General features: G+C 30.4%; 1 protein-coding gene across 1 annotated transcript; it reads left to right on the forward strand.

Annotated features, from left to right (window-relative positions):
* The first annotated feature begins 3,197 nt into the window (after positions 1-3,197).
* On the forward strand, positions 3,198-6,311 carry LOC102587802 (uncharacterized). Its single transcript, XM_006365200.2, has 4 exons — positions 3,198-3,507; positions 3,595-3,816; positions 4,403-4,603; positions 5,926-6,311. Exons 1-4 carry the CDS (start codon positions 3,502-3,504, stop codon positions 5,977-5,979), a joined length of 483 nt encoding a protein of 160 aa, XP_006365262.1. The 5' UTR covers positions 3,198-3,501; the 3' UTR covers positions 5,980-6,311.
* Positions 6,312-16,872: the final 10,561 nt, after the last annotated feature.

Here is a 16,872-nt window from a genome sequence, read left to right on the forward strand (position 1 = left end):
GGAGAAAAAGGGATACAGAAACCTTAAGAAGCACCTTTTCAATAAGCGCAAACCAAAATTCAATGCGAGGGCATGAATAGATGCTCCAAGAATTTGCATAGTTACGAACAAAGGTTAACTTGACACCAAAACAAAAATGGCTTGGTTCAGAAAGAGTCAATGCAGTCGATTATCATGGTAGAGCACCAACACATGATGATTATGGATATGAGAAAGTTGCTTATTATGTGAATGATTAAACGAAGGGTTTCCGGACTAACGCCCAAGCTTCCGATCAGGACACTTGGCGCCAAGGTCAAGAGAATAACGGTCAAAACTACAATCGAGATAAAAATTTCAGTCGAGAGGGCCATTATAACCCTGCCAACAATCAAAATGGGTACAATGACCAGAATCGGGGCCAAGACAGAGAAGGTGACTGGACAAAGAAAGATAATAACAGAAACGAAAGGAGTGGTGCATATGTCCCACTAGATAATAGAGATGGAGGATCGCAGTTTGCAAGGCTTGAAGACATGATAACCACAATGATGAAAAGGTTTGACTCATCTGATAATAATATCAAGGAATTACTCAATGATCTATCGGGTATGAATTAGTAAGTTAAAAATTGCATGTTACATCCATCAAGAAAATTGAGCAACAGTTGGATTAGATTTCCTCATCCTTAAATCCATGCCAAAAAGGAACACTTCCGAGCAATGCAATGAAAATCCTAAAAATTATGGGAAGTGCATGAAAGTCACTACACGGGATGGAAAATAAATCATAAATCCTCCAATATCAATAGTTGTGAAAAACCCAAAGGAACCTGAAATCATCAAAGGTGAACATAGGGGGAACCAAAAGATCCAATCGGGTGGGGGTGGGGGGTAAGGTAGGAAGCCACTTAAAATATAATTCCTATGCCTAAACCTCATCCACCCTTTCCACAAAAACTAGTCAAGAAAATCGAGGAAGGCAAGTATCGCAAGTTTATGCTCTTAATTAATATTATAAAAAATAATTGATTTATATCTTTCAAATTAGTATATTTTAATTAAATTAATCATAAAACTAAAAGTACAAGATTTCTATGAACATCATGAAATGCATGTGTGAAAAAAATGTTAACATTATAAATATAATGTCATAAAATTATTAAAACATTTGACAAAAAATTAATCTATAAAGTCTAACTAAAAAAATAATTGACTTGCAATGCGATATATCAAGGCAATACTACTAAAACAAATTAAACCGAAAATATAGAATAAGTTCTAAATGCAAAACAAAGAAATTTAACATAATACTCTTATGTCAAACTTCAACATAACATACATAAATATGATTTAAAAGAAAGAAAAACGTAAGTCTATAACTTTATTCAACAATGAATTCTACCTTAATTTAAAAATTAGAATACTGACAAAATTATGCTAATGAAAAAATAGAATAAATAAATAAATAGATAATACGAAAAATTGAATAAAATAACATGAAAAAATAAAGTTTGAGAATAAGAAGGAAATGAAATATAAAATAATATTAGAATAACAAAAATTAATAGAAATAAAAAATAAATTAAAATGAAAAAAATACAAATATAAATAAAAGGAAGAGATTTTTAAAAAAAAGGCTTTAGGTAATTACATGGTATAATTACACCAATTTCTAACCATCCCTTAAGAATTGAAGAATGTAATTACTATCCTTCAATTACATTCAGGGTGTGTTTGGTATAAAGGAAAATGTTTTCCTAGAAAATCTTTTCCTGGAAAACAAGTAGAATTTTAACTTATTTTCTCATGTTTGGTTGGTGACTAGAAAATATTTTTTGAAAAAGATTTTTTAGTGTTTGATTTATAAATGAAAATTATTTTTGAGAAAATATCTTTTATTTTTACTAGAGAGTAGAAAATAATTTTTTTTGTGGGGGGTCGAGGGTTAGGGGAGTGGTGAAAAAATAAAATTAGAAATTGGAAATATTTTTTTAAAACAAACTTTAAATTTTTTTTTTTTTTTTTTTGGGGAGGGAGGTGGTTGTGAGGCTGGCCGGGGGGTGAGGGTTAGGGTAGGGGTGAAAAACAAAATTTTGAAATTGATGGAAATAATTTTTAAAAACAAACTTTAATTTTTTTTTGGAGGGGGAGGGGGAGGGGGTTGAGGGTAGAGGTGGGGTAGGGTGAAAATAAAATTTTGAAATTGGAAATAATTTTTAAAAACAAACTTTAATTTTTTTTTTGGTGGGCGGGCGTTAAAAAAATTGAAGTTGAAAAATATATTTTAAAAGAATGCTTTAAATTTATTTTTTCAACAAAAAAAAATTTCAACAAAAAACTTATTTTGAAGTTGGAGGAAAGTTTTGGAAAATATTTTCCTTACTTTTTGAAGGGAAGTCATTTTCCTTGAATTTAAGAAAAATGAGGTGATTTGAAAAATATTTTTCAAAACATTTTACCCAACCAAACATGAAAAATATTGGACACACCCTCAATTCCTCTTTATCAAGCAATTATTTGGTCTACCAAATATGTCAAAGAATGTAATTATACCAAATTACGCAAAATCTCAATTACATTATGCCTTTTTAAACAAGCCCATAAAATTTTGACAAGTACTCCTTCTGTCCCTAATTACTTATCTATTTTTGAATTGACACACCTATTAAGAAAATAATTATTGGCATAGTGAGTTTACTATTTTACCCCTATTAATTATGAAATAGATGAATTAAAAACTTAAGATTTTCAAAAAGTTCTACTTTTTCAAAGTAATTAATTGAGGGTATAGTAGGTAAAAAAAATTGTTTTTTCTTGATTTGTCAAAATGGATAAGTAATAAAAAAAGTTGGCAAGTAATTAAGAACATATGGAATATATTTTTTTTCAGAAGAAAAGTTTGTGAACACGGCTGGGCAAACCACATTTATTAAGGTGGATTGAGTGTAATTTTGTATTACTCTTTCCGTTTCAATTTATATAACTCAATATTTTTATTTAATCCATCAAAATAGAATGAAACATTTTTATATTATGTAAAAATTAAATTTTAAAATATTTATTTTATCCTAATAAAATAATTTACAGTCACACAAACATTTATTATTTCTTTCAGGTTATAAATTTCAATTTTTTTTATTTTTTTTGTGTAAAATCAAACTAATTAATATAAAATGAAACAGAGAAAATACGGCCTCTCGGCCCCTTGTCTATTTCTCACAGTTTTTGGACACGCGGGCCTTTTGCTTTCTCTGTTCTCACCTTTTTTCTTCTGTTCCTTTTCCTGTATTCTACAACTTCATATCCCAGTATCTCTTTGAATCCCCCTCACTACCCCACTTCCCTACCCCCTACTGATTCTTTTGCCTTTATAAACCCCACTGAACCAACGCCCCTTTTATAATAGACCATCCCCTTTTCATAAATTCATATAGTCCTTGTTGATTTTGATAAACAGTAACTTTGAACTCTCTGAGGAGTCCATTGTGAGGTCAATCTCCAATATTCTACAGTCCCCAAAATGGATGTAATGGTTAATTTGTTTTTTGCTTTATTTTGGATCGCTACATTTTAGTAGTTCTTATTCTGATTTCTTTTTTTTTTTTTTTGATAGGAGAGCAATTATTACTTCATGAATAGGAGCCACATTCCAGCATTTGGTAGCTGGGACTGTAACAATGATTTCCCAATTCCTTTCACTCAGTGCTTTGAATCTGCTAGACAAGCTGGGTTGCTCAGATACAGCTACTCTGATGACCGTGATTTGTATGTCGCCGGAGATCTATACCAGAATGATATCCTCACTCCAGCCATGATCGTCGTCCCTCGTCGTAAGGTAATACTCACTCTACTCTATATTAAATGAATTATTGCGATACGACACTAAGCTATTTTCTCTAAAATGTAAAATAATTAATATTTACCTTTTTAAAAAAAAAAGATAAATAATGAAGAACAAAAGAACTTTTGAAAAATTTGTACTTATTTAAAATTTAAAATGGAGTCTCAATAATTTACTGAAGCAAGGGTATCAATTATTTTTTTCTTTTAATCGGTGGGGATCGAACCTCTATTGTCATTTACTGAGTACTTGCATAATTATTAAAGAGGGGACTTTCTTTTTTCTATCTGTAAATAAAATAAATGGAGGGTTGAACATGTGAAAACATTAAATGGTTTTGGTTTTGGTTTTGCTACTTCACACGCAAGCCTTCATTAAATACTCCATTAATGTTCTTCATCTTTTGTAAGAATGTACAGAGCCCATTCTATGAATTTTAATCAAAGCACAACCTTTTTGTTCTATATTTAATTACTTTTGTACCAGCAATTAAATGACCTTTCTGTGCCTAGTTTTAAATGGTTACTATTACTAGTAAAGTAAACTCAAGTGAGAAGCATGATTATTTTGTTTTTTACAGAGAAAATCAAGTATTACTAATGAAGGTGTTGGAAAAGCAAGGAAGGAGGGGTGGGTGGTGTGCAATTGTGAATATGATGAAGAGAAAAAAGACACAAGCACTGTTCCACCATCTCCACCTCCACCTAAAAGAGCACCCAAAGCAGTAGATGAAGATCTCTACAAGATTTCCCCTCAATTGCTCCACTCCAAGCCTACAAGGGTAACCCATTCTTCTCCTACTGTTGCCTTTCTTATTATGCCCTTTTTTACTCACTTTTTCATTATCCCTCTTCTTGTTTTATTTTTTGTTTTTCATTTATTATTCAATATTTTTTTAATTGATACTCCCTTCGTTTAGTTTTATCTGTCATACATTTATTCGGCACACTCATTAAGAAAATAATTATTGATATATGTATTTTATCAAACTATTTCAATTAAATGATGTCTTGAAAATTGATTTGAAAAATAAGTATTTAATGTTGAGCGTGAAACATGGAAAAAAATTATTGTCTTTTCTTGATATGTCAAAACTAACGAGTAAAAATGAAAATCTAATTTTGGAATAAGCGACAAGTAAAAGTGAACGGAAAGAGTATAAAAAGAATGATCTGTTTTAGTCTATTTAAAAAAAGAATGATCTCGTTTCGTTTTTGGAAAAATTGTAATTTCAGTTTTTCCAAATGACATGTTTAAGGTTACAAAATTAAATGACATTTTGATACATTTAACATAACTTTAATTTAAGTTTGCAAGATTGAAAATTTTCCTTATTTACTTAAACTTGGTGTCGCCAAGTCAAACTAGGTCAAACAGAGGGAGTAAAAAGAAAAAGAAAACCTCAAATAGAAGAGTACAAACAAAGGGGTTAGATCTTACCTTACTAATTCTAATTGTATTCAGTACCCATGTTGAATTCTGGCTAAATTTGAATTCTCACCGAAAAGTGATATATTGAAGGTCAAATATTTTCTAACAAAGACGATTCAAACCCGAAATCTCCTATTAAAATAAAATATATTTATCATTTCATCACCACCGCTCTGGGTCCTCCTATTATTAGAGGGCAATGTCCTATGTCTATCTACAAAGGGAAAGTCATCGCCTTACTTTTTTGTATTTTGTTTTTTTCTATTTATTTTTTGTTTCTCGTGTTGGAGATGTGGAAATGAAAAATCTTGGGGAAACGCTTCTTTTTTCTGTGAAATCTGTGCCATTGATTATGAATACCCAATTTTAAAAAAAATCTAAAGGAGCTAGCAGATATTGTCATTTTACTACATTAATGTGATAAAGACTTTTTTTTAAAATAAACTAGTCTCTCGTTTATTTTTATTTGTCTTTTTTTTATTTGACACATATATTAAGAAAATAATTATTAATATAAATATTTACTACACTATCGTATTAATTAATGATATAAAAAATAATATTTTTTTTATATATAAAAAATGATAAGTAAAAGTGAACGGTGGGAGTAATACCTTCAGACTTTCTTGTGGCTAACTTTTTGGTTTTTGTACTTTTGGTCACTTGTTGCAGAAAGGTGTTAGGGGATTCTTTTCGAGCTGCTTGCTGCCAACTTGTGCTTCTTGATCCTCAAATAAGAGAAGATTGACAACATATATAGGACTAGTAGTGTCGTATTAATAGTTGGTTTGTGTCTATATTAGAACTTATTAATTTAGTGTTTGGAGTATTTTCTTGGGTTTTTAGCAGTAAATTGGCTTTATAAACAGAGATTTTGGCCAGCCCAAGAAAAACAAATATCCATCATTAGCTTATGATGGTGAAAATTAAGAGAATTCTTTCTCTACTCTATTGCTAGTATGTTCCCCTTTGGAAGTATTTGTGTGTCAACTTCTCTACTAGCTAATGCACTTCTGTTTTGCTTCTTTAAATTAAAGAAAGTAATCCTCATTTGATTTGGTATGGTGTTAAGAATTTTTTTTTTGAAATTTATGGTCTAAAATAATCCTTAGATATTTGTGTAATTGTAAATTATTTTATTAAGAGTAAAAAGAAAAAATTAAAAACTAAAATACTTTAAATTATATTTTTGGATGGATAAAAAAGAAAAAAATGTCATATAAAGTGGACAAAGAGAGTATAATGGAAGGTTATTTACAAAAACAAAAACAAAAAAGTATAATGGAAGGTTAGGTTGGTATTAAAGTTCTATTTATTAAAAAGAAAAATTCACTTTAAGCGGAAAAAAGTGAAGGCTCCCTCGTGTTTTCATTATGCTGCCTGGCATGTGTCCTCCTCTGGTTTTTGTTTCTTTAATTCTTTTATGTTTTTGTCTTGTGCTGTGACTTTAATTGACTACAACTAGTCAAGAGTAGCAATCTGCTAATTGTGGTTACCTTTGAAATGTCAACGACTAATTACATTTCCTTAGACAAGGTTATAACTTATAACCATATATATACTTGTAAATTGCACCAATTAAGTATGGTAGTTTGTTACTCCTCCGTTCAATAATAATTGCCCATTATATTAAAAATAGTTGTCCAACAATACTTGTTCAATTTAGAAAAATCAAGAGATAACTTATTCTTGTGTCTATTTTACCCTTGCTATTAAATACTATTTATCATCTAACACATTTTTCAAAGTATAAAATTTAATAAAGTCAAAAGATAATATAATAATATTACTCTTATTATTTATTACTTCATCCGTGCACTTTTATTTGTCATGGTTTTTTTTAGAGTCAAACTATAAGAACTTTGACTAAAAAAAACCATGACAAATAAAAGTGAGAATTCAAATTAATTCAACATGGGTACTGAATACAATTAGAATTAGTAAGGTAAGATCTAACCCCTTTGTTTGTACTCTTCTATTTGAGGTTTTCTTTTTCTTTTTACTCCCTCTGTTTGACCTAGTTTGACTTGGCGACACCAAGTTTAAGTAAATAAGGGGGTGTGTCAAGTCAATAGTGGACAACTAATTTTGACTTTTTATTTTTCATTTTGGACAAATCAAGAAATGACAATAATTTTTACCTATCATACCCTTAATTTATTTAGACAGTTAATGTTTTTGAAAAAAGGTAGAATTTCTTTAATGAGTAAATTGATTATAGAATTCTATCAATTAATAGCGATGAAATGATAAATTTACTATGTCAATTATTATTTACTTAATAAATATATCAAGTAAAAAATGAATAAATAAATAAATAAATAGAGACAGAGGAGTAGTTCTTCATGGTAAATAATGGGCTTGCATGCCAAAACTAGGTAGCTAACTTGGGTGAGTATGGTGAATTAAAAGTCTTGGTCAAGAAAAGAAAAAGAAGTGTACTCGTCTTTTGCTAAAGTTAGTTTCTCTCTAAAAGAAGAGTAGAGGTGGAAACATCCACCGCAAAACAATGATGATAAATAGAAGGAGAAGAAAAGTGCAAGCAATAAATAATCTCTACAATGTTATACTCTATGAAATGGTCAAAACGAATGCGCCTTTTACTTCTCAGACATACGATAAATTTTTATGGTCCGATCTTTTTCTGAATCTTGCTCATAACGAAAATTTAGTGCACTTAGTTTGTCTTTCTTTCCTATCATATGCATCCATTCTTGACATGGTATTGTTATCTCTTGCTAAATAAAAGTAAAAGTTAGGTATGAAGGGACATAGTGCTGAATTTGTTGCTAAACAAATCATGGACACTCTTAATTTGGCAAGTTGCACAACTATTTGTAAATGATCTCATGACATTAAAACTTATCGTTATATATACTACATACTCCCTCCGTCTCATATTATAAGTCACCCTTTTCTAAAAATAGCTGGACCACAATATATGTCATTTTATAAAATTTATGCATAAATTACCATATTTTTCCCATTATACCCTTGATTGATTAATTAATTAATCTTGAAAATGTATTTACTTTGACTAACCTAGGAAATCTACAAGTAATTAATTTCATTGGGAGAGTACTTCATTCATTAAATAACTACTTTCTTTATTCACTACTTATTCTATAAAATCTGATTTTGAAAAAAAATATCAACAAACAAATTAAAAATAAAAGATGAAAAAATATTCAAAAATAATCTTGAAAGTTGAAGCTTCAATAAATTTTATCAGGGAAGATGACATTTCAAAAAGTTCAAAGGATGTAAAAATAGAAGACTCAACCAAAACATGTGAAGGCCAAAATTGAGAAAAAATCAAGATCCAAATAAAGGGGTTATGCACCATTTAAATAAAAAAACAAATGATTTGTCGAACTAGAACTAAAATTCATTTTTCGTCTAATTTCATTATCAATAACATCAGATTTAGCAGGAAAATTTAGATCAATTTGAAGTAATGAAATTTGAATATTTTGTGATGTTGTCATGTTTGCTTTAAGAATTTATATATAAACATATAAAAAAACATTTTACACAAAATATATAGGAAAATTGAGGTGGGAAAAACTTGATTTTTAATTTTTTTTGGATCAATTGGTGAAAAAATTTGGCTCCAAAAAGTAAAATTTAAATGGTCATCCAAATGCATTTATATTTTTGAAATCTAACATTTCATCATTTATTACAAAGTTGTCATAAGCAAATATTAAATAAGGGCATAAGGATAAAATTACCTTATTTCTTAATGCAAGTGCAAATAGAAAAGGTAACTTATAATATGGGACGGAGGGAATATATCTTATAAACTCTTATGCAAGACTTGTTGGGATGAATATACCAAACTTCTAAAATGATCAATAATTGCAAACGGTATTCAAAATTTCTTATCTTATTGATTAAATCGTGTCACTTCTTGTATAGATGAAATACTCCATTTAATTATAGTATTATACTACACTATGTACGGGGTCGTTTGGTAGCTAGATAAGGTTTGTGTTATTTCTGTATTAATCTTTGTATAACTTATATGACGTTTGGTAGGTAAATAGGAAATACGTTATTTATGCATAAAATTAATACAATTTTTGGTTCAGAATTTGAAATTCGTATAACTAATGCATGCATAAATTATGAGGGAATCTATGCATTACTTTATACATGATAGAAGATAGGATAACTAATACATAAATAACTAATCTCTGCATATATAACAAATACTTAAAATAATACATAGATATAGTCATTACTAAACCCAACTTTACTAATATCTACATAACTCTAATCAACTATCACACTACCCTTCTTAACCGATGCAAAAGTGGATGGAAGTACCTATGCAAACCATTGCCAAAAGCGAAAAGAAACATTGGTAGAAGTAAAAACGAAATTATTTAAGTTTACTCGTCGAAATTAGGGGTGGTAATGGGGCGGTGTGGGGCAGGGGCGGGGCGGGTTGAGATTAACCCGTAATGAGGAACTTTCGCACATAGCCACTCAAAAATAGCCTAATTACGCTCCATAACTATAGTTTGATAATTACAATTCGTAGCTACATGCTATAAGGAGGAGAGAGGCGAGAGAGATTGGGAGAGAGAGGAGAGAGGCGAGTGAGAGAGGGTAGAAAAAGAGGCGAGCGATATTGGGAGAGGGAGGAGAGAGGCGAGCGATATTGGGAGAGGGAGGAGAGAGGCGAGCGATATTGGGAGAGGGAGGAGAGAGGCGAGCGATATTGGGAGAGGGAGGAGAGAGGCGAGCGATATTGGGAGAGGGAGGAGAGAGGCGAGCGATATTGGGAGAGGGAGGAGAGAGGCGAGCGATATTGGGAGAGGGAGGAGAGAGGCGAGCGAGAGAGGACAATAATATGTATAATCCGCATGTACATTTGTATAATTCGCGTGTTTTTGTATAATTGAGTAATTTAAAGTCTGAATTATACAAATATGATAAAACTTGAATTAACAAATTGCTACAAACATAAACATATGAACTTTAAACAGTTATACAAAATATATTATACAAATTACATTATATAAATTATATTATACAAAATTCAAAAACTACACGTTTATACAAACTTTAAAAAGTCATGCACAAAAAGAATGAATGTATATGGTGACAAAACCGAAAAATCAAAGGAAATCATCGTCATATACAAATATAAACTATCGTATACAAATACAAATCAAATGAAGAATTTCTAGTTGCGAATTATACAAATGTGGCGAATTATACATATACAAACGTGGTTAATTATACAACTCGAAGTCAGCCCACGTAATTAATGGTTAATGTTAGTCGCGAGTGGTAATTATAGCAAACTATAGCTATGATGAGTAATTAAGTAGTATAAGTTTGCTTAACCGCGTAATTTTTCCATTTTTAATCTACCCCGCCCCGCATAGCAACTTTTTTCATTTACACCCGCCCCACCCCGCATAGACCCGCCCTGCATGAATCCACCCCGCATAGTTTTTTAAATATTTCTTTTTCTAGTTAAGTTTGATACTAAAACTAAAATTCATAAAAATAAATTCATTTTTCACTAAGTTTTATTAATTTAATAGGATAGTGACTTAAAAATTTAGTTTTTGGAGGTCAATTGGAAAACTTGTAAGAAATTGTATTATTTTTGTTGAACCATTTTCATTTTCTATCTTGAATATTTTAATAGCTTTAAAGAAATTATCTTAATAAATAATGCTCTATCACTCTTATAACATGTAAAAAATTAAAATTAAGTTTGAATCCACATAAAATCAAATATACCCACAACCCACCCTGCATTAATTTTAAAAAAACCCACTACAACCTGCCCCGTATTCCACCAGCTCCGCACAACTTTAAACCCGCCCCACTCCACATAAGCCTTAAACCCATTCTAGGTGGCATCCACCTCGCCCCATTACCATCCCTAGTCAAAATGGGTCTAAACAAAGTAGAACTTGTGGTTTTTGTGATTGACTCTGCACTGTTCAACTATGTTGGGCCAATGACCTCCCACCAATTAATACTTGGTCATAGGCTCATAGCCCATATCTGAAATACAATTAATAAAAACAACTTCTCCATTAAAATAACCAAAATAAACGTGAAAAGGCATTTTTGATCTTCACTCTTCATCTCCTCAAGGGAGATTTACACAAGTAGGATAATATAAGACCCCCTTTTTTTTCATTCATGAATTTTGTGCAAATGTGGACTTGAACACTACTTATTCAGAAGAATGAAAACAATACACTTTCACAAGTTATGTCAATAAGACATGATTTTAATACGATCTTTGTTCTACTTATCATTGAAATTATTCACAAGTGACATTAGTAGGGTATGACTTTAGTATGATCTACCGTCAACCTATCTTAAAATAATTCACAAGTCTTGCCAGATTGCTAAATGTTGTTAGGATCACAATAACCAAGAGCAGGGGCGGACCCACCTTATACCAAGCGGTGTCACCCGACATTGCTTCCTTTCTAAAACATTGCACATCTTTGTCTTTCTCTAGAGATATGTATCTCTTATCAACAATCATCTTCACGATTATATTCAGAGTTAATTTCTCGAACCATTTATTGATATTAATCGTGTTTGAATTTTCACCCTTACCACAAATATTATACAACTCTTTGATGCTAATTTCCACCTCGGATATTCGGAGATGTTTGACTTTTTCGAGTCTAGTGCTAGAAAGAACATTTTGTAGCACGAGTTTTCGTACATGACAATAATATGGACCATAATTAGCGAAAGAAAATCTCGCATAATTATAGCCATAATGTTCAGCTGCTAGACTAATTGGTCAATTAGTCTAGCAGCGTGTTCTTTATCATTAATTGTGAAGCAATCTTTCGCTGCTTCCCAATTATTTCATTATTTTCTTTTTGATTATGAACTAAATTTCATGAAAACTTATTGTTAAGAGTTGCAGTAGTTTACTTGATTTATGTTTTATTAGTACGTCTTAGGTAATTTTTATTAATATAATGTTATGTTTTTTTAAAATGTCAACACCGCTTATAAAAATCCTACGTACGCTACTGAGTCCAAGAGTCACTACATGAAATTGGACTTTTAGTGGCGACGAAAGTTGCTACAAATTAAAACCCAAAAATGTCGTCCCTAAAGGTTTCAAGTCGCGACCTTCACGTTGTTGAAAGTGTTGGAAATCTTTTTAAAAATACTTCATTACAAAAACCTGTAGAAAATCTACGTAGCTTGAAATATATCAATGACACTATCTTTAAGAATATTTCACCAGATATAGATATATTCTCGACACTCAACAAACTCTTTTAGTTTAAAATTAAGAGCTAGATCCCTTTCAAAAGAACAAACCCAACACAAAGTAAGAGCTATATATATAAGGAAGAATTTATAATATGATGTGTTTTTCTCTATCACCTCATAAGAAGAATGTATCACTATATATAAGATTAAGATATCATCTTTTTGATCCTTGTGAAAAGATTCCAACGGATGAATTTCATATCAATAATATGAAGAATACAGTAAAATCTCACTAAATTAATACTCGATAATATAATAATTTCTATAAGATAATATTTTCCTTTGGTTTCGACTTGGGCTAATGGAAAAAATTAATTATTTCGATAAGATAATATATTTTTTTGAAGACCCCTATATAAATATATGGTCCCATTAATATTATAAATTGATAATTCTTTAAAAGTACAAATATGTCTAAGACAATTTAGTGAAATGTGATTCTATTGTGTTTTGTTTTTTTGTTAAACTTTAAATCTAGTTGAAGTTAATCTCTATCTTTTCTTATTGCATCCAAAAATTCTGGTGTTGTCTTTTTGATTTGCACCATAAAATTGTGAAGAGTTCTAGATATGATAAGTGTTCCCTTACACGTAATTGGTTCCAAAGGTATTGTATCATCTACAACTTCATCATCAACATTGTTTTTTTATGGTATCCACAATTTTCTAAACTCTGGACTTCTGAATATGTATAATTTTCACCTGGACAATCCAATAGGTTATTGACGTCCATTTTATTGCGGTAATCGAGATCATTAATCATGATCTCAATGAATGACGTTTTCACAAGTGGGTTCATTCAAATTCTTTGAGATTTCATCCTCCAAACAAATTTTGCAGTGAAAACAATTTGTTGTTGTCTCTTGTTGAACATTTATCGTCCAAGCCGGGATTGCAAAATTAATAGCATCCAAAACATTAATCAATCCTCGATCAGTTTCATGTCCCACTTCATAGCATTCTAATATCTTACGATAAAATATGTTCCGATAATACATCTTGAAAGCTCCTATTATCCCAGCATCACATGGACGTTGAATCTCAAAACACTCTATAAACTAATAATTATTAATTTATCGATTAAATAATACCTATACAAAATAATAATATTTTATGGTCCTAGCTATATTAATTTAGTAAGGTTTTACTGTATAAGCAACTAAGAAAGAGTATAATGATGTATTTATTTGGTCAAAATAACATTTAGAGAGCTTTAATATTTTCTCATTAACCGTTCATTCCAAGGCTAATTAATGGCATATTAAAATGATGAAATGATAATATTGGATTAAGATATTTTTTTGACATACTAAAATATTTTCCCAACAATCCCTCCCATATATCTCAAAAAGAATATCAAGGATTATAATAAAATAAAATTTGGGTTTTCACATATGATATGTACAGTGTGTTGAATCTAGTGTCTCGTAGACTATGAATCAAACTCAGATAAAACAAAAGATTAAGCTTATAGAATAATTGGTGAAATTTAGAGCTTCTATGAATCAAGAATTCTTTTGTAAGTCTAGGGTCTTATTCTATCATATTATACTCGCACAATCTTTGTCGTTATCACAGATATGCGCTAAGAGGCTACGCGCGTATCCTAGTATTCATGAGTGTTTTAGAATTTATTACAATTTCATAGGAGAGGCACCACCACACACTCATATAGGTCCAATCATCAAGTATATTCTGCAGAGTAATACACCACCTATAAAAGGATATGATTTGGATTAAGAGTATGACTCAACCTCACTTTATCTTGCACCATAGCACTATATTCACACATTATAGTAGAGACATAATTTTATAGTACTTACTTGATCAACTAATGATTTGTTATTATCCATATGAATCTAATTCATGGAATCTCCAATCACATATATTGAGTTACCATCACTGTTGATCTTCTCAAATTGACAAAAGTCTCACTTCCCTCGATATTTTACTTCGTCTATGAGTTAATCTGATTCACTTCTGACTACATATAATTTACGTAAATAATTTCATCTCGCAACAACCGCTTTATCACATAATGTCTCAAATTGCCAATGAAAATTCATATTTTACTATAGGTTTTTCTTTTTGGCTATCACAATATATAAACACACACATATATGTTGATTTATTCCAATTGGAATACTCACTAAGAAGTCTCTTAATCATTTAGTTTCAATATCAGTCAAATCCTAAACAACAAAATTTGTTTGGCTATTTTTCATCTTGTGACACTCTGTTAAGGATAGACACATAACCATCAATGACTTTTGAAATTCATTTTACATCATTGTACCCCTTAGTTCCACAAAAAAATCACTTTATTTAGTTTCAAAATTCTGGCACCTCTCATATATTATCAATGTCTTCTTTTCAAAATAATGCATCAAAAATTAACATTATATTTTAACAAGACAAGTTTAAATCGTCATTAAAAAAAATTGTCCTCTTTGAAAATGTCATTTTCAAAAATCACTTTCAACAATACTAGTATGATAATATACTCACTCTATAAAAGAAACAAGATTCTTCAATAAACTCATTTTTTTTCTCATCACCATAATGTTTAATCATCAGTTTTTCCCACTAACACATTATTAATAAACACAATTTATATGCAACACTTATTATTAACATACTCAATAAACATCCAATCAGAAATATGATATATCCTTTTTTTCTTCCATTTCGAAAGCAATCAACATAACTTTAACAAGTCACCTCTATACTTTCAAATCTTTATAATGGTAGATTTTTACAATTTATAATTAACTTTTCAGAGAGAATATTTGTAATCTGTATAACCATTCTTCAAAATAGTAGATACAAAAGAAATCCATACAACTTGAACCTTTTCTATCATTCAAAATGAAATTAAAAAAATCCATACCTACCCCAACATATAATCCCTTAATTCCTTCTTTTTTCCGTTAATGTTAAAACAAGAAAAATACTGCATAGAAAAATAATTTTATGTATTCACATGTATACAGCAATATTATTATATTGCATGGGATATTTACACATGAACCACATCATAAGAGTGAAATTCAAAACTATAACTTAAACAGTCTATTTTGAGTGTTCTAGAATAGCATGAACCAAAAACCAACAACATCCAAGTATAGACAATATTGAACAAAAACTTATAAAATTCAATATCAATGTATATCTATTTCCATAATTTGATAAACATCAAGCACAAATAAATCATGATTATAAATATCTTTTCACAAACATCACTTTGTTAACACTTTTTCTCATAATTTTGTAAGAATCATTGATCTGAATATTAAATTACATATCAAGTCAGATAATATCAATATTTTTATATGTGAGTTTAGTAAAAAAGAATTTTATCATTCAAAGAACTCAAAATGTCTATTAACACCAATATAAGCAAATCGTTTTTCTCCTTCAACTTTAGTTGAGAACACAAAATAATTTTGTTGGCACAAAAAATGGCTACAACTCAGATCTATCTCTCGCTGTAACACCTGAAAAGTGCCTAACTCAGAAAATTCAAGAAAGTGCTAAAGAATTATGAAAGTCCACAAAATTTGGCTTTTATGGAAAATATTTACGGACCGTACAAAGTTTCACAGATTGTAGATGACATCCATGGATTGGACTTCAGAAGTAGAGTTTTAGGTTTTAGGTTTTAGGTTTACTAGAGCCTTTACGGTCTGTATAATTTTTCACGGGCTGTAGACCTACTCGTAAATCGAAAGTTCAGAGAGTTGAAATTTTGGAACTTGAACAGGACGAGTGGAATTTACGGGCCACTGAAGGATTTATGGATCGTAAACATGTCTGTAGACTAAAGTCTTGAAACTTCAAAAATTTAGAGAAATCTCTGACTTTAACGGACAACTAGGATGGGCCGTAGAAATCTTTACGGACCATAGATCGGTCTGTAGAGTCAAACTTTAGAAATCAGAAAATTACCCTGATTTCTACGCACCTATTCCACAGTCCGTGGACCTTTCTACGATTCGTCAAAAGTGTCTGTAGATGACCTCCGACAATTTTTAATGAAGGTTATTTTGATCTTTTCTCACTTTTTAATAACTATATTATGTCTTTTTGAGCTAATCTAAGTAGGTATAAATGATCCTTAAAGATCGTAACCTCCCCATTCACTCTCATTCTCCCAAAATCAATTTCTTCTCTCCCAAGTTTTATCTCAAGCCAAGAACTAGAGATTCAGCTTCAGGCCTTCCACCCAAGATTCAAGCTAGGGTTTCATTCAAGGTATGTGAGAACTTCATCAGTGGGTTCTTCTTCACCCATTGAGTCTCAAAGACACCTCAATTTCTCAAACTATAATTTC

The sequence above is a fragment of the Solanum tuberosum genome, unplaced genomic scaffold (genome assembly GCF_000226075.1).
Source record: "Solanum tuberosum cultivar DM 1-3 516 R44 unplaced genomic scaffold, SolTub_3.0 scf00466, whole genome shotgun sequence".
NCBI classification, from domain to species: domain Eukaryota; kingdom Viridiplantae; phylum Streptophyta; class Magnoliopsida; order Solanales; family Solanaceae; genus Solanum; species Solanum tuberosum.